The 18578-nt window shown below is 40.3% G+C and overlaps 1 protein-coding gene across 1 annotated transcript in view; it reads left to right on the forward strand.

Annotated features, from left to right (window-relative positions):
• Positions 1 to 18377, forward strand: part of PIBF1 (progesterone immunomodulatory binding factor 1) — a 113065-nt gene extending 94688 nt beyond the window's left edge. The window contains exons 17-18 of the mRNA XM_072135332.1: positions 15079 to 15258; positions 18211 to 18377. Coding sequence (XP_071991433.1) covers positions 15079 to 15258; positions 18211 to 18246 — 216 coding nt within the window. The 3' untranslated portion in view covers positions 18247 to 18377. The remainder of the gene's footprint in view (positions 1 to 15078; positions 15259 to 18210) is intronic.
• The last annotated feature ends 201 nt before the right edge of the window (positions 18378 to 18578 follow it).

An 18578-nucleotide genomic window follows, 5' to 3' on the forward strand; every position in this document is an offset into this window, starting at 1 on the left:
CTGAAAATTTTGCAGCCGCCAGCCTGCGATCTTTGCAAGCCGCGCAGCTCCTCGTAGCTGTGTGCTGAAGCTATCAGGTAGGCCGATCAAAGAGGCTACTGGGGTATGGAGTAGCCATGCCGTTTAGCCTCAGCTCCGGTTACTCCATACCCCTGTAGCCTCTTTAGAAAATTAGCAAATTCCCTGATTTAAAGATAATAAAAGATATAGTGGAGTAAAGGATTAGCCCTAAAAATATTAGAGGCACTTACCACCAAATCTACCTTAAAGGAAACCTGCCACTTGGAAATGGTCGTTCTAACCCAAACTAACCTGCACATAAGTGGAGCTGAGCTGATGCAGGCACATATAATCCATCTATTTTGTTATAACTATAGATTTCTATCTTTGCTAATAACCCACTCGGCACTTCTCTGTACGTCACAGCGCTTGGGCATTAGCATAATGGGGCGGGCATGCAGAGTGCCGTCCCTGCCTCCCCCCACCCTCCCTTCCTCGCTTCTGAGAGCCGGTGACGTCACCGAGCCCTCAGGAGCATTGGGGCATGCGCATCACCGACTCACATGGCGGCTGCGCGTACTATCTCAGAACTACGTGCAGCCACCAAAACGAAAGGATGGATTATAGGTTTAACCAAAATATGTGCCTGCATCAGCTCAGCTCCACTTATGTGCAGGTTGGTGTGGGTCAGAATGACCATTTCCAAGAGGTAGGTTTCCTTTAATAGGGTAGTAAATTATTACATTGAGAGTGAAAAATAGAATGCCACACCCTAAATTCATTGGATTGGCATGAAAAGTATGAAATGTTTCATTGGCTGGGATCCTTTTAAATAACATGAAAATTACAAGTGTCAGAAGTCAACATTTTATTATCACTGATCTAAAGGAATATTGCGCTGTTGAATCCAAAACATTTTTTCTTTCTGATGCAAAACAATTGCTGCGTCAAATTGTCAGATCAACGCCCAATGAAAATATTTTAGGAACACCAGATCTCTTTATTTTGTGTCAGCCCTAGAGATGTTATTTTGTAATACTTCATTGTTTTCATCGTCTTTACATTGTTGCTATATATGAACCTCTATTAAAAGGTGTATTGAAAAAGGTTGGTAAAAACCTAAGGCATTTTACCTAAACTACTCATTTTTTCATGGTTTATATGTAGGCAGGTACTTTTTCAGCTCACTTTTTTTTGAATGGTATATAAAGTAGTAGAAGAAGACATTTTTCACTAGTAGTACTAGTACTACTAAGAAATACTTTCTTAATACTTAAAGGGTGCCCTGGATCTGACCGTGAATCTTCCGACCATGGTCGGATTCTTCTCCTAAATAGCTTCTCTTGTCTGCACACTGAAATGCCTCCTGCTCTTCCCCTTACAATGTCAGGCAAGCAATGTCCAGAGAGTTGCTCTACAAATTACAGAAACATAAGGTCATAAGTTGACTGTGTGTGTTATAGGTGAGTTAGCAGAGCTGAAAGCGTCATTGTGTGTATTTTATATCTAGCTCATGGATCTCATCTCTCATCTCTAATCTGTCTCATCTCTCTTTTTCTATGTGTCAGATGCTAGTAGAATGTTCAGAACCTAAATACAGGTGTAGATAAACCTGAACCCTGATAATCAAAGCACATTGTCAGCACACAGCATCTCATAGCACAGAGGTATCATGAAGTGTTTGCTTAGAGAGTCCTAGCCCACACTTTGGAATTTTACATCAGCCATCACTGGGTGATAGGAGCTAGCACATAGACCAAAGATATGTCTGTGGTTGAGGCCTAGCAATGTGTCAGCTGAGATCATGTTGCTTGATGATGATTTGGGAATAGGTATAAACTAGAAATTTACAAATTATACTGTACGTTATGACTGTTGGTATACGTATTATTAAATTGTACTGATAAAACAACTAATTTAATATTTGGGGTCCGAAGAGACAATGGGGCAGATTTATGAAAAGTAAGGTAAGATAAGACAGTGCAGAGTTAGACTAGAAGTCTTATGCTGCACAAGATTAATATAAGAGTCTGATACTGGATGATAAATCCGTCTTAGTTTAAGACTGTTTAGTTGTACTTTGCACCTGTTAGTAATATTTTACTCCAACTGGGACAAAATTTGGTTGGATCAGCAATATTTGGTCCAACTAGTGGGTACAAACTGTCTAAAACTGTTTATACATGTGGCACAGGCTGTGTTTGTTAGTGCAAATTACGGAATGCTGTTGTAGACAGATTAATAAATCTCCCCAAACTGTTGCTTAAAGGTCTGTGCAGATTTTACAAAAAAAAAGACTAGAAAATCGTCTTGTGCAACTTGATTTGCTAGACGGCACGTCATTATTCATTAGGCATGGCTGTCTGTAGAATGTAGCCAAAAGCTATACTTCAAGGGGTCAAATAGGGATCTGAAGGAAAGTTTGCAAGCTAATCAGTTAACATATGCATCTATGCAGAATATGAAAGTAATAATGCAATAATTGTAGATTCAGTAAGGTGTAAGAAGTGGTGCTAATAAAATAATGTGTATAGGAGCAAAAAAGATGGTCTTCATTTCACTGTTAAAAATTCAGCAAAGTGCTCTTTGTGCAGACAGTATAAGTAGGGGAAAAGGAAATCGCTCCTGCCACTAGGGAAGGGAGTCCAAAACAGACTTGGCTTTGGTGAAATGGTGCAATGTGTGTAATGCCGTCAGCTTTCTAAAACTGGAATGGAAATAGTTTGTCTGAATAGACAGATGACATTGTCAGTCGCCTAAGGAGAGCCATTTATGAGAAATATTAGGTTTTGTTTACTTTTATTTTAATTAAATTATATGTTAGATTTTGCTGTATTATTTTTAATATTGTGGCTTGTATTTTATTATATAAAGTGTAGAATACAAATTATTCCACATCTGCTGTAATACTTATTCCAGTGCTTTATATGGGAAATTAAAATGACATTGAATGGTCTCTCTAGTCTTAATAAACTAGATGGGGTTCTCTGGTATTGATACAATTGGCTCTGCAATACTGTAGCTCTGCATCACAATAAGGCTACATTCACACTAACGTATGGAGGACGTATATACGGCCAATGTATATATGGCCGATATACGTCCTCTATAGACGGCAGTGGGCGCACCGTACCCGGGAAAAAGATAGGACCTGTCCTATCTTTTCCCGTAATACGGCGCCGTGCGCCATTACTTCCTATGGAGAGGGGCGGGGGTGAGCTGCGCTCACCTCCTCCTCCTCTCTCCATGCACTGCCGTTGCCCACTACAGTACGGTACGGGCGGGCAACGGCAGTGTGAATATAGCCTAAGTTCACAGAAGATGATGTGAAAGTGATCTATAAGCCTCTTGGTACAGTATTTTTTCACTTGCAGCTTAACTCTCCTGAGAACTAAAGGACCAAGCTATTCAACTTTTTCTTAAAGGAAATCTACCATAAAAATCCAGCATGATAAACCAGGGACAATTACTCATAGATCCAGGCACTGTGACTGTGGTCATTTTATATTTGTTATCCATGGCCTCCTTCCTTCTATAATTAACTCTTAAATTATGCTAATGCACCTTAGGGTCTACCGAAACCCCTCTTTGGTCTGGTTTTACAGGCTTTTACACTGCCTCATCCTTCCCTCTGTAGGAACTTCTCACTGTACTGAGGAAGCAAGGGGGAGAGTGAGACAGTGTGACAACCTGTAAAGCTAGATCACAGAAGGGCTAGGGTAGCCCCACTGGCTCATTAGCATAATTTTAAAAGCTTTTAGAAGGAAGGAGGCCATGGATAACAAATATAAGATTACCACAGTCATGGTGGCGGGACCTTTGAGTAAGTGTCCCTGGTTTATTATGCTGGATTTTGATGGTAGATTTCCTTTAATAAAATCATTTATAAAGATGCCCTTTCCTGTGTGCATTTTTGTAATTCTTACAGTGGTAACTAGATGTATGACTCTTTATGCTGTTTCTGTTTTTAAAGAATCCACGGCTTTACATTTGCATTTGAAAAAAATTAAAACTTTTAAATAAATAAAATCCTGCTCTTAAAATGAACATGTACATGGGAAGGTGTGAACATGATTCATGCCTCTTTAAGCAAACTGTAAAAGTGTCCTTTTTAGCAAAGATAAGTAAATGTGTTGTGACCATATATTTTAGGATAGTGAAAAACATTTTGTTATAAAATAATCAAGCTTTATTTCATGATTGGGCTTTATGTTCTAGAGATTGCCGAGATTATGGCGCTCGGCTATTTCTGTCTATACTTGTAGAAATTACAAACAGCACACTTTGGAAATAAAAAAGAGGAGAAGAAGGTGGGTGCAGGCTCACTGAGATCGGGCTACGGATCCTCCAGATACAAATGATGCAAATAAATGTAAGCAGCACTCCAGGACGTCAGGTGTCAAAGGTGAAGTAGATGAAGTTTATTCCATGTTTAAAGGTACAGCATAGTACAGCAGCGACGTTTCGGCTCAGCTTGATAAAGGCTCTTCTGAGCCGAAACGTCGCTGCTGTACTATGCTCTACCTTTAAACATGGAATAAACTTCATCTACTTCACCTTTGACACCTGACGTCCTGGAGTGCTGCTTACATTTTTTTGCATCATTTATTTCTGTCTATAGATATGAACAGGGCAGCCAGAACATGTGCGACCGGCTGCTCTAGTCATTTCAGGGTGCAACAGGGCTACATTGGACACCTGTTCTCGGGATCCATGAGGGTTTTTTTCACTGAGACCCCCACCCATCAGCCCCCACTTGCTTTTAATTAAAAAAAAATAGTACTAGATCCTTTGGCCACTAGGCCTAATAATAATAGTAATGGAGTTTTCTGTGCAGCAGTCACCGCATTTACATCACAGGATTATTACATCCACTACTGACAATCTATATCTTAGCTCATCTATACCTCCCAACATCATGCCCTTTGTTTGATAACAAATGCAGAGCCGCCTGTACGTCCCTACTGATAAAAGTTGATGTACTTATCTTCTCCCGCTCTATGTTCAGCTATGTCCAGTCTTGAGGTTGATGGTGTTAACAGTATTTGTAATGTCGTTTCCAACTAAAGTATTTACTTAATTTGGTCAGTTTAGCGGATTGAAGTGGCATGTTGGTGCTTTAGCGCTTTGCCCTCAGGATTGTAGGTGGTCAGAGTCTGAAAGCATCTGACCACATGAAGTCACATAGGCCTGGTTGGCAGGGTGTCAGGGAGTTAAATGAAATTTTATAGAGTTGCAGCTGTGTAAACTCTGAAGTCATTCTCCACAGGAGTGCTTCTTGATGTAAACACTGATAAGGATATAATGTATTACCAAAGCTTTGGGAATCCTCTGCGCTATTATTTTAGAATAAATGAACGTTTTAAGTACACTAACAAACTTAGTAAGGTAATCTTGTAATGGCATATGGCATGGGCTCCTGAATTAGACTCTTTCTGATACAGATCCAAGTCACATAGGAAATGCGAGTAAACAGGCGACGTGAGTGTAGGAATATAGTAGTAAATCCTTTATTGTGAGCTTATTAAAGTCTGAACTCTGCTTCTCAAACTTTATGTAGAACGCTGTTACTGTACAAAATGAACTCATTAAAATGACTTTTCCCTTAATTAAGTCTGCACATCCAGTACCCTTGAGTCTCTTCCCATAACCCCAAAAAAATACTGACAGGGAAAAGTCTTCCTAAAAAAAACGGCTGTAGTGTGAATGTGTATGTTAATAGATGAGCTTTAAACACACCGACGTATTAGTTTACTTTTGTTAATACTTGTATACTTGATGAAATAGTTCTGGAAGAACTTTCCCTAGAGTGAAGGGAAGGAGGCAGAGAGTGCTAAAGTCCAGTGGTGCTCACCTTGCATAAAGTGAGAGCCGTAGTGGATTATATATGGGCGATTTGGGCTATAGTCTGGTACGTGGGATGTTTCTGCTGCATTATGTAAACAGGCCAAGATTGGGCAAATTTGGATGCTGTCCCGCACCTTGTTTTTCTGGAGTACTGCAAAACATTTTCAAATGGAATGGAATCAGACTGTGTAGGGACAAAGTGAATGCTAACAATTTATACATCAATTTCTAAAAAGAAATTCAAAAGGAAGAATGCAATGCAGAAAATACTGTAGAGTTGTTATTTCACAGGAAATACAAGTTTTTGCTAAGACAGAGATATACCAAAGGTTATGATAGGTCAGCCAGGCATTACCTTTTACTGTTTATGAAATCCTTGTAGAAAATTCATCCCCATAAAACAAATTCCTGTTAAAATCCGTATGTCCATTACCGAGCAGCTATTTATAGGGGTTGTCTTTCTAGTGTGGCATGCAGACAAGTACAAATTTAAAGAAATCTATCATTAAAGGCACCGTGACTGTGGTAATCTGCTTAAATTTGTATGTATGGACTCCTTCCTTCTAAAAGCAACAAATGCACTATCCCCTCCCTCTGTCTATTGTAATCCCATGGCAGCAGAGGAAGTTTCAGCCCACAGTGGTAGGGGAAAGTGCTCTTTGCACATGCCAGAGAGGCCCTGGTAACACCCCCAGGAAACCCTTCTGAATTATTAGCATAATTTTGAAGGTTGATTTTACAAGGAAGGTTACTGTAGTCATGATCCATGGATCTATGAGTAAGTGCCCCTGGTTTGTCATGCTTGATTTTGATGGTATATCTCCTTTACATGATAATGTATATGTATAATATACCAGTGATATACAAGCAACATTGAAAGATTGAAAGATGTAAAAAGGACTGACCGCCCTCCAGCTCCCTGTTTCTGCGTTGTGGGGGATGTTTCGGGGGTCACATGACAGCTGCAGCCTCTGAGTGGCGGTAGCAGGAAGGAGAATAGACCAATAAATTATGAACGTCACGGTATACTTCCTGTGCCCATTGCGGCCATCTATAGCTTTATGGACATATATTCTTGTGTTTTTTTCTAGGGAAAACCTTAACATTACGAGGCATTTTTGTGCACCAGTGTAGTGGTCATATGTAGACCATATCTCAGATGTGAGCATGTACAGCCTAGACATGAAGTGCCTGTCTATTCATGCTGCACATTAATCTCTATAGATATTCAATTTGTTTCTCAATATTTCTACATTAGTCATTCTCATCAATAAGAAGGGCACCATGCTCTGCTAACAACGAGGATAACATGAATGCAGGTATATACAGACATGTGATAAAGCTAAAATTTGTCATTGTGATTTAACATGCCTAAGCACTTTTAAAGGTCTAAAGTATATGTTATATTACCCAAGGCAGTATGGGATTTGTGCTTTGTAGAAATATGATAACGTCCAGTGTACACACATTGTAAAGATAAGGGGCTACCTGCTAGAAATGGTTCTCCATTACTCAGTCTTGTACTTTCCGGTTTTATTCTGAGTCTTGTAGCTTGTGACCCTTTACCTAATGTTTAATATGTGCTATTTCATCCATTGTGTCAAGTTACGAAAACAATTAACATTGTGACACTTTCCAGCAAAAATCACCTATTCGGCTTCTCCACGCTTTCATAATTATTTTTCTTTGCGATATAAAGACCTGTCACTACTCCTGACATGTCAAATGTCAAAAACTTTTTAGGATTCAAAAACTATTTTTCATTATATATTCTTCTAACTTGTGCCATTTTAGTTTTTCAGTAGTTAGCGATCAAGGCGTCAACAGTCTGATGATGTCCAATCAGTGCCGACATTGTCAAACTGTGCAGGGATACACACCCCAACTGGTAACACCCACTTGACAATTCATGCATGGAAACCGAAGTCAGGCTGCCACATTCTGAGCCACAAACTCACATGGAAACCTATAGATGTAAAGATGTTGGAGTATTACAATTACCGTATTTTTCAGACTATAAGGCGCGCCTTGTATCTGAACCATACTTACAGCTGCCTTGATCTGTGCACAGGTCTGCCTCCTGCTGGTCATTCATCCTTATAATCCGGTGCACCTTATATATGAACCTAGACGTTTTAGCAGTCATTTATTGATGGTGCGCCTTATAATCCGGTGCACCTTATAGTCCGAAAAATACTGTACTACTAAACGTTAGTATATATGTGCTGTGACATGTATGAAGTGCACAGCCCTACTTGTAATACTCCTCTCCTCCTCTCATGCAGGTTTAGCATTGTGCACATATTTATTGATGCCACTTTTATACTAGCCCACACAGTATTAGTCATTCATTCCTTCATTTAACTTGCCATATTTTCATAAAAAGATGTTCTTCCAAAGAAATTCCCTGTAATGCTGGTGCCCATCACATGTTCCCAGAAACAGAATAATAATGAAAATTACTATTTATTTTTTAAAAAGAATAGACATCTATCTGAAAGCACACAAATTCCCCTGCATTATTAATATGTTGAAGTTGCCATGGCGGCTGTGAAGAAAACAAGGGGGATCCCTCAAGGGTAAGCACACACTCAGCCTGGACTCCACATAGTTTTTGATGGGTTGAAAAAGTACATGTGTTCAGTGAGTTTAATTTTTTTCCCAGCTTTCTGCCATCGGTCAGTCACAAGTTTCCCCTGAATCAGCAACTGCACAGAAAATTGAACATTAAAGGAAATCTACCATTTGTATTCATCTATTGTGAACCAAACATACCTTGAGAATGTTGTAGCTAAACTGATGCAGAAACATATCTTGTTTAATCGCTGATCCGAGTGGTTTTGCTGAAATTTTTTTTATTAAATTATGATAATAAGGCTCTGTCGCTCCTTTGTCTGGGTCCATGCTGCTCCTCTCACATAAGTTATGAGCTGCTCCGGAGAATGATGTAATCACTGTATTGTCCCTAACAGGCAGAAGTAATCAATTGCTACACCATCCCCCAGCTGCTGCATATGAGTCATCCAGTTCAGGTGGATTAGTCCTGTCTGGACAGTTCAGGAAGCTCCGGGTAATGTGTTTATGAACAGCAGTCAGCATGCAACCCAGCTTTCCCGAGGTACTGAATTTTATAATTGTTTTTTGAGCAAAACCATTCGGCTCAGGGATAAAACAAGATATGTTTCTGCATCAGTGTAGCTACATCATTCTCAAGGTATGTTTGGTTCACAATGCATGAAAATAAATACCAGAAATTCTAATTAATTTGATGCATTCACATGCCAAGTCTCACAAAGTGGCAGTCGCTGGCATCTTAGAGAAGCTCTCCATGCTAGCACTTGGAAGGAGGTTTCAAGGAGTAAACCCAAGTTTATATTGTCTTGAGTATGGTTAATTCCGCCCCTTTGGGTATTGCGTAGCCATAGCCAACAATCTTTACCAATACATCTACTGACTATGTGCTCTGAGTAGGGAGAAGGCTGATGTCATACACATACACAAAAGGATTGGATAAATGATATTAAACATCAATAGAGGTTAACAACAAATTCTCCAAGTTCAGGCAGCAGTCCTCTAAGTTAAGGGCATGGGCAGCCATCTTGCCTAAGCAGCCACATGGACCCTAGACACAATGGGGGAGATTGATCATTAGGCAGGATTTTGAGCAGATGTGTTAGACTGGCAGGTTTTGCACAGTTGGATTTATAGTCCGGTGTATGTGCAGTGTTAAATGCCTTCTGATGTGACTATCATCTGTGTGTGCTCTATGCGAATAGGCTGCACCAGTCGCACGTATGTTTAACATCTGCTCAATTTCTGCTTTGAGTAAAAACATCAAAATTGAGCAAAGTTCTTTTGAAAAATTCTCAGTTGCACACTCTGTGGTGTATTCTTTCCTGCCATTGCGAGCCTTTAGAGTTGCGTTTTTCTTCTCTATAAAAACCCGCAAAAATTGTTTGCTCAAAAATTTGCAACACTTATACACCAAGAAGCTACATATGACTAATCATAAATCACCCCCAATGGGAGAGTTTTATCTATTTTAGTTGCATATGGAACCCAACCAGAGCTCAGCTTTCACTTTCCTACAGCTGTGTATAAAATAAAAGCTGAGCTCTGATTGGTTGCAACTAGAACAGTTTTACCTCATAAACTTGATGATAAATCTCCCCCTATAATCTTTAGATGTTTCAGTAGGTGTGCGTGCGTGTGTGTGTGAATACAGCTGAACAAGTTCTTTCCCACCGGTTAGCAATGGTTGCACAGCTTGGATGCTGTGGTGTCATGTTGAGTTGTGTATAATGATCACATGTGTAATCAAATGCAAATACACTCACCGGCCACTTTATTAGGTACACCATGCTAGTAACGGGTTGGACCCCCTTTTGCCTTCAGAACTGCCTCAATTCTTCATGGCATAGATTCAACAAGGTGCTGGAAGCATTCCTCAGAGATTTTGGTCCATATTGACATGATGGCATCACACAGTTGCCGCAGATTTGTCGGTTGCACATCCATGATATGAATCTCCCGTTCCACCACATCCCAAAGATGCTCTATTGGATTGAGATCTGGTGACTGTGGAGGCCATTTGAGTACAGTGAACTCATTGTCATGTTCAAGAAACCAGAGATGATTCCAGCTTTATGACATGGCGCATTATCCTGCTGAAAGTAGCCAGATGTTGGGTACATTGTGGTCATAAAAGGGATGGACATGGTCAGCAACAATACTCAGGTAGGCTGTGGCGTTGCAACAATGCTCAATTGGTACCAAGGGACCCAAAGAGTGCCAACAAAATATTCCCCACACCATGACACCACCACCACCAGCCTGAACCGTTGATACAAGGCAGGATGGATCCATGCTTTCATGTTGTTGACGCCAAATTCTGACCCTACCATCCGAATGTCGCAGCAGAAATCGAGTCATCAGACCAGGCAACATTTTTCCAATCTTCTACTGTCCAATTTCGATGAGCTTGTGCAAATTGTAGCCTCAGTTTCCTGTTCTTAGCTGAAAGGAGTGGCACCCGGTGTGGTCTTCTGCTGCTGTAGCCCATCTGCCTCAAAGTTCGACGTACTGTGCGTTCAGAGATGCTCTTCTGCCTACCTTGGTTGTAACGTGTGGCGATTTGAGTCACTGTTGCCTTTCTATCAGCTCGAACCAGTCTGCCCATTCTCCTCGGACCTCTGGCATCAACAAGGCATTTCCGCCCACAGACCTGCCGCTCACTGGATGTTTTTTCTTTTTTGGACCATTCTCTGTAAACCCTAGAGATGGTTGTGCGTGAAAATCCCATTAGATCAGCAGTTTCTGAAATACTCAGACCAGCCCTTCTGGCACCAACAACCATGCCACGTTCGAAGGCACTCAAATCACCTTTCTTCCTCATACTGATGCTCGGTTTGAACTGCAGGAGATTGTCTTGACCATGTCTACATGCCTAAATGCACTGAGTTGCTGCCATGTGATTGGCTGATTAGAAATTAAGTGTTAACGAGCAGTTGGACAGGTGTACCTAATAAAGTGGCCGGTGAGTGTAGTTTCCCATGTACAGAAACTCATGTCATTGCCAGTACCTTAACACTTCATATCAAGTCATCATCACTCTGGAATTTCTGAAGAGAAACCTGCGCATAATGTGAGGAAGTTCATCCAGGTTGCTCATGTGAAAGATAGGAGGATATAGCTTACATGGCTCCTGTGTGTGTTAAGAAAGCATAGCCTGCTACATATGTACAAATCCTCAAAGTAGAGGTCTGACAGTGTTTGGGAGTATTTCCCGGTAATCTTTTAATTATTGGTGTTGTTTTGCTTGCCTAGATCCTGTGACACAAGTACACAGACCACTTGTTAATGTCAAAACATAGCCTGATGTTATCTCTAATGATGGAGCATGTAGATACTGATATATCTGTCTGAGCTATTTTCATCAAGCAATTCAGTCTATGTATCCCCCTGGCAACATGACTGCAGAGTTTACAACTCGGAGCAGTGTGTTGGCATCAGCTATGCAGCCTTCCTAAACAGCTGCTGTGCATGCCACTGCACATGGCTTACTTATGCAAATGGATAATGTGAAATACCAAGGCACATACTCTGTCTTATTCATCACGTTAAGATGTGGAATAAAGTTTCTGGTTTTGAAAATCGGTAAAGAAAATATTGAAAGTTTCAGTGTGAATCCAGTGTGTGATTCAGTGCGACTCCATGCTGCAGGTTTCCTATATAAAGTTCTTAAATTGGTTCCATTACAAAGGAAAAATAGGTCTGCTTCTCTTGAACGGGGCTAAGCTAAGACCCCCACAACAATGGTGCCTTAAAGTGAAGGCCTATTTTGGCCTTTGTTTTCTTTTTTGCTGCTTGAATTCCAGAAGACGTCACTTTCTTTTTTTAATTATTATCTTGAGTTGTAGTTTCCAATGACTTCATTTTTAGGGTACAGTAATTTTTAATAATAATTTTGGAAAACAATTATTAACCCTTTCCTTTAGGGTAATAGAATTAAAACGATTCGGATTCCGCTACTAGTTTACACGGTTGGCCTACAGTATATAAATAAAATAGCTATTCTGTTGGTTAGTGTGATTAAAGTGAACCTGTCATCAGGAGCCCTTTTTCTCGCCCCCCTATGCCCCTACAAAGAATAGAGTACACGTTGCCCAAGAGTTTTATCATAAAACTGTTTTTTCCTTCAAAAGGAGAAGTTAGATTAAAGTTTGCATGTATGCATAGCTGTGTCCCTAGTCCCATGGGTGTGTCAAGTGAGGAGTGGTTTCCCCGTCCCCATATATCCTCCCCCCTTAAGACGTCATACATGTCTGCCCCACTCCTCACTGGCCACTCCGTGGAACTAGAGACACGGCTCCACATACAGAAAGGTAAACTATGATCTAAATAATTTTTTTTATCGGAGAAAGCCAATTTTAGTATATAAAGACTCTTTGGGAATGTGAAGGGCTCCTGATGACAGGTTCCCTTTAAGGAGACACCAAATATGTACATGTTGGGGAACATTTATTTATCCGGTCCTGTCGCAATTCCCGCTGTGCGTTGTCTGACGATCATGGACTGATTTACTAATATTGTACTCCCGATATCCTGCATGTGTCGCTTCCCCGCTCAGGTCCGACGGTGTTCACCTACCTCTTCCTGGTGTATGTAAGTGCATGTCTTGCGACAAAATTTAAATATTAAATCCCAAGCTCAGTCCGAAACCGTCGGATCGCCTAGCGGTTCCCTGCCTGCATATAACAGCCGGTTTCCTGCTGTTGGTTGGGCTGACACACTCAATATGCCAGCCCAATCATCAGGACAAAAGTTCTTGACCTAATGCAACGGCCCTCTGATTAGGACAAGCATTTACGTCATGAGTAGGCAACCTGTTAAAATAAGAGTAACAGACCATATTAAGTGATTTGTGTACAAAAGTCAGAGCAACAGAAAACTCATCCAACAGTCCAACACTCATATTCAACACGATCATCAAAGCATGGCCCTGTTGGAGAAGGACACACAAAAGGAGTTAATACGTGTCACAGATTCACACTTTGCACAAAAAATGCAGGGATTTATTCAGGTGTATAAACCTATTCTTAACCAAGATGCATTTAGTATACGCTGGAGCGTAAAAACATAGAGGCCAGACATGGACATTCTAAACCCTCTCAAGAGGTTTCTGATTTAATGTTATTGAAAACATTATCTTGCTATTTTACTAGAAAACACATGAATTATTCAGTTTAATTGTCCAATTCTAATTTTAAAGAAACACATCTTCATTATTTCACCACTTAGGTGATGGAATGTGAAATCAGTAAAATGAACTCATGCCATAATATAGATGTCTTATGTTTCAGTGTGCTCATTATTTATATGCATACATATATATATATGTGTCTTGTGTCATTTACCAATCTCCCAATAACCTATTCTGATAAGGCTACAAGTATCTCCAGCCATTTAGAAGAGTTAGAGAGTGCTCTGGCTTTTCTTTGCCACATCTTCACAGGGGGCACAAACTTTAAAGCTAAAATGGGAATCTGAGGGTCCCCTTAAACTACAGTAATGCTCTTTAATACCTCTTTATTAGCATCTCTCAATCTTTAGAGAAGGGTTTAGGTAAAACTATTTAAAGAGAACCCGTCAGGCAAATTAACCCCTGAAACTAAATATATTTTTATAAACTGCCATTAGAAAGCATTGCCTCTATTCCTTCATTGTCCCTCTACATGCCTGTAAACTTAAACAATGAGGTATTAAAGCTGTATGCAAATGACCTGAGAGATGTCCAATGAATCTTTATCATATTCAGCTGTCCAGCATATTTATAAGTGGGTTGCACAGCCACAACCCCAGTACTTGACTGACAGCTTATATAATGATGTGAGGTATAATGGTGTAATGACTCCTCTATGTGCTTCCTAGTGCTGGCGGCCACGCCCCCTGCTCCCTGTGTGTGTATGAGATATTCCTATACACATGACTGACAGTCTGTATAATGATGTGACACTCCTGGTGCTGGCTCCTCTATGTGCTTCCTGGTGCTGGTGTCCACACCCCCTTTAGCCTGTGTGTACGAGATACTCCTATACACATGACTGACAGACTGTATAATGATGTGAGGTATAATGGTGTAATGGCTCCTTTATGTGCTTCCTGGTGATGGCGCACCCTGAAGCCTGTGTGTGTTTAGGAGAGATACAACAGATCCAGGCTGCCATGTTATAGCAGAACATCAGATTCATGTGTAGCTGATGAGAGGCCTCTCGTGGGCTCCTGTGTGATCCCTCTCTCCTGCATCATGATTTTAACGTTGTTCTGGAATAAAGACTGAAAAATTTTATATGGTGAGTGCCAGCTCGTTTTCTTTTTTACACTATGCATGTTATTGTTCTTTTTGGACTATGAGAGCTAGAGCACCACTACATATTTTTACGATCTCTCGCCCCAGCTTTTTGTTACTCCTTTTTTGGCTACAAGTCTTATTGGGAGACTAAACTTGAGTAGTGCCCCCCCCCCTTGGTTTCTTTTTAACTGAAAGCTTCATTGCTGATACCTTACATCTGATAATTGCAATCTGGGGCTATAGTAAAGCATTCAGAAAGCTTCACCAGAGGTCAGAGGGGTCTGTCTGTAACTATGGGTTGTCTGTAAATCGGCTGTCCTGTAATCCTATAGTCTCAAGAGGAACTGTCTAGTGAACTTTCTCAATCATTTTCTTTACAGGAGTTGGCTGAGATGAAACAAGTCTTAATTGGTCTTAAGAATAAGCGACCAGTGGATGTTTTACTCCGATCTAGAGAACATGTGAGGAGTCACTCAATTAAAGCAAAGTCTGCATCACCAGAACCGGCATTACAGACCCGCCAGGATGAGAATGTATTTCTACCTCAGCCAACTCTATTTGTAAGTGTTTCATCTCTGCTCTAATATTGCTTGTAGTTAATCGTAAACCGTCATTTGTTACATGTGACACTTTATAACAGCCATAAAGTTGTGGATTGAGAATTCTTAGTTTATCTGCAATTTTTATGACTTTGAGTTTTCATTTCCACTGTGACTGACCATGTTGTTTTTTTAGTATTTGACATTGACTATTGTTACACATTGTTCCATGCTTATCTTCCATACTGATGAGGTAGTGATGACTGGTAGACCACATACTGGAAGCAAAACATTTTTAAGGGGTAGAACTTTGAGACTGTTAGTAATGAGTTGGCTAATTATATGGTGCTAAATGTGACTCGGTACACAATTCAACCTTAGAGCCTTTGGACTTCATAGACAACTACCTATGGAAAAGAGTTGTTAGGGGCCCGTTCAGATTTCAGAAAAGTCAGATAATTTCAGCATGACTGGTCCGTTATCTAATATGTACATGATTGGGCATATAAGAATTGGCATGCCACCGGCCAGCTCACGTTCTGCAATTCCCTGACCACCCATGGCAATATGCCCTTATTCTTTTTCTCCCTGGATGTAAGCATCTTCCACCATCTTCTCCATCAAACCATGACACCCCATTGGACAAATTGAGCCTGGATGTATATGGAAGAATTGGTAGGATCTTTATTTTTGGCTCCAGTGGAAGATCTGAGTTATGTGACCAAAATAGTTGAATCCTTGGCAAAAGGCACAGGACACACTAGGCAAAATTTATTAATACTGTCGGTGAATAGACAATGCTGGATGATTTATCTGGAGCAGTCAGGTTTTGACCAGCTATTAGTTGGCCCAGATTATGGCAGAATTTTGTGGCACATGGCAAAATTTTTGTGACGCACCAACTACACTTTTTGGCACCCAGGCTAGACTACACCTCCTTTCCCATAAGTCAGGTCCCTTTTTCGGACGAGTCTTAAAAGTGTCCGAAAAGGGTCTAAAACCCATGATAAATGTGCATTTCCAACTGAAATTACATGAGAATTGCGGCTTACGAGGGCGGTTCAATAAGTACCCGTGTTTGACGACAGAGGGCGTTCCTGAGAGAAGTTGGTGTTTTCATCGTATCAAACGACAGCAAAACAAATTGCAGACTGATTGATTGGTTTGTTTGGATTTGGCAATATCGTTCGGTAATTTTGCTTTTTTGTTTTTGGATGGGAAAAAATGCGAGGAGATAAAAGCAAAGTTGGATGCTGTTTATGGGGACACTTTGCCATCTATGACCACAGTTAAATATTGGTTCAACAAATTTAAAAGATTTTGATGAGGAGCGACCAGGATGCCCCGCAGCCGTGGTTACCGGAGAAATCATTCAAAAAGTCCACGACATGATACTCGCTGATTGACCAACGAAAGTGCGAAAAGTAGCAGAGGCCATAGGTGTGTCAACCGGAATGGCAATTAATACATTGCGTGATAAGTTGGTGATGAAAACATTGTCGGCCCACAGTGAACAACAAGCAGATGCAGCTGTTAACTTTGATGCAGTTTTTGGAGCAATTTAAGCGAGATCCAAAGGAGTTTTTGCGTCTAATTGTCGCCGCTGATGAAACCTGGATTCATAATTACACACGAGAAACTAAGCAACAATCAAAACAATGGATTTCTCCCGGGGAATCTGCTCCAAAGAAGGCAAAGACTGTCCCATCGGCCGGAAAGGTCATGGCAACGATTTTTTGGGATGCAAACGGCCTCATCCTCATGGATTTTTTTAGAAAAAGGAAGAACTATCCCTGGACAATACTAAAGTGAGTTTTTGGACCATTTCGACAAAAAATTGAAGGATACACGGCCGCATTTGGCAAAAAAGGTGCTGTTTCAACATAACGCACCAGCACATTCATCCAGAGTTGTCGCCGCCAAGCTGCATGAATTGCGTTATGAATTGCTGCCACACCCCTGTATTCACCCGACCTGGCTCCCTGCAACTTTTTCTTGTTGCCTAACGTGAAGAAATGGCTCGCAGGAAAAAAAAAAATCAATGGCTAGACAGAAGTATATTTTGGAGAGTTCAACAAATCCTAATTTTTGGAGGGGTTAAAAATGGCAGGAATGTTGGGAGAAGTGTATCTTTCTAAAAGGGGACTATGATGAAAAATAAAAAAAACATTTTGAAAAAATGGTCTCTTCGTTTCTAACAGGGGTACTTATTGAACCGCCCTCGTAGACAGGTTCATGCATCTTCCTCACTATGTTTGGTTTTGTGAAAATTGAACCAATGCACTAACCGGATCGCACGTCTTGACACTGTGTTCCTATTTTGAATAGAAAGGGCCAGCATTTGTTTCTCCATATTCTGCAAGCCGCAATTTCACAATTTTATTTTGGAACTGTGTGAGGGCTTTGACTCGTATTCCTTTTCTCGTATGAGAAATGATAAAGGGATGCTTAGGACTCTAAAGTTAGAATCCTCGTGCTCTGCTCCTTCTAGTTTTACTCAAGGTATAACACTGAGCTGTGTAGAATGTTGTTATTATTAGAATTATAGCAATTAAAGTAAGTGGACATCGTTTATGGTGTATAAAACAGCACATGGCTGGGGAGCATGCTCATTAGCTTTTCTATTAATAGTACCCTGGAAGGTTTTCTGCAAAGAGTACTTCTTAAATGTTTTGAGCAGAGAAATATTATGTAACTTACTAACATTTTTATGCCTGAGACATTTAGCCAAACTAAATATTCAAGCTGCCTTGCAGAATCTAAGAAGTATAATCTCATATTCTACCTAATATTGGGCAATGCCAGTGTTTACCTCGTGTATGAAACAAGTTCTCTGGAAATTGTAAAATTCTTCCATTAGTTTTGAAGTAGTCAGAAGAGCATAGTAGTGCAAGCAGTAGGCAGATACTCCATATTCAAACATTTATTTAATGGCCTCATTATTAATATTTCTTATTTTTCTCATCATTGCAGACAAAGAGGGAAGCTCCAGACTGGTACAAGCGATGAGGAAGACTGCTCTTTCCACTGATATGTTTTATCTCTATTTTATTTAATCATGTGATAATACTTATTTTTTTATTACTTTGTATTTAAAACTGTTCTAAACATCTGGAATAAATGCTATCACATTGTTATAATTGTGTGGGTCTTGTGGATTTACAGTGTCATTGTCTTGAAAGTATGTTTAGCATTCTTGTACCCATCTGAAAAGGATATAAAAACCGACCTGTCCATTTGCAGGGTTGCAATAACCAAACTCTGCCATTAGACATAGAATGGAGCTATTCCAGCTCTGCTCTCTGTATTGTTGCAGGTGCTGGAGTCCACCACAATCAGAT

Source organism: Engystomops pustulosus, chromosome 2 (genome assembly GCF_040894005.1).
Source record: "Engystomops pustulosus chromosome 2, aEngPut4.maternal, whole genome shotgun sequence".
NCBI classification, from domain to species: domain Eukaryota; kingdom Metazoa; phylum Chordata; class Amphibia; order Anura; family Leptodactylidae; genus Engystomops; species Engystomops pustulosus.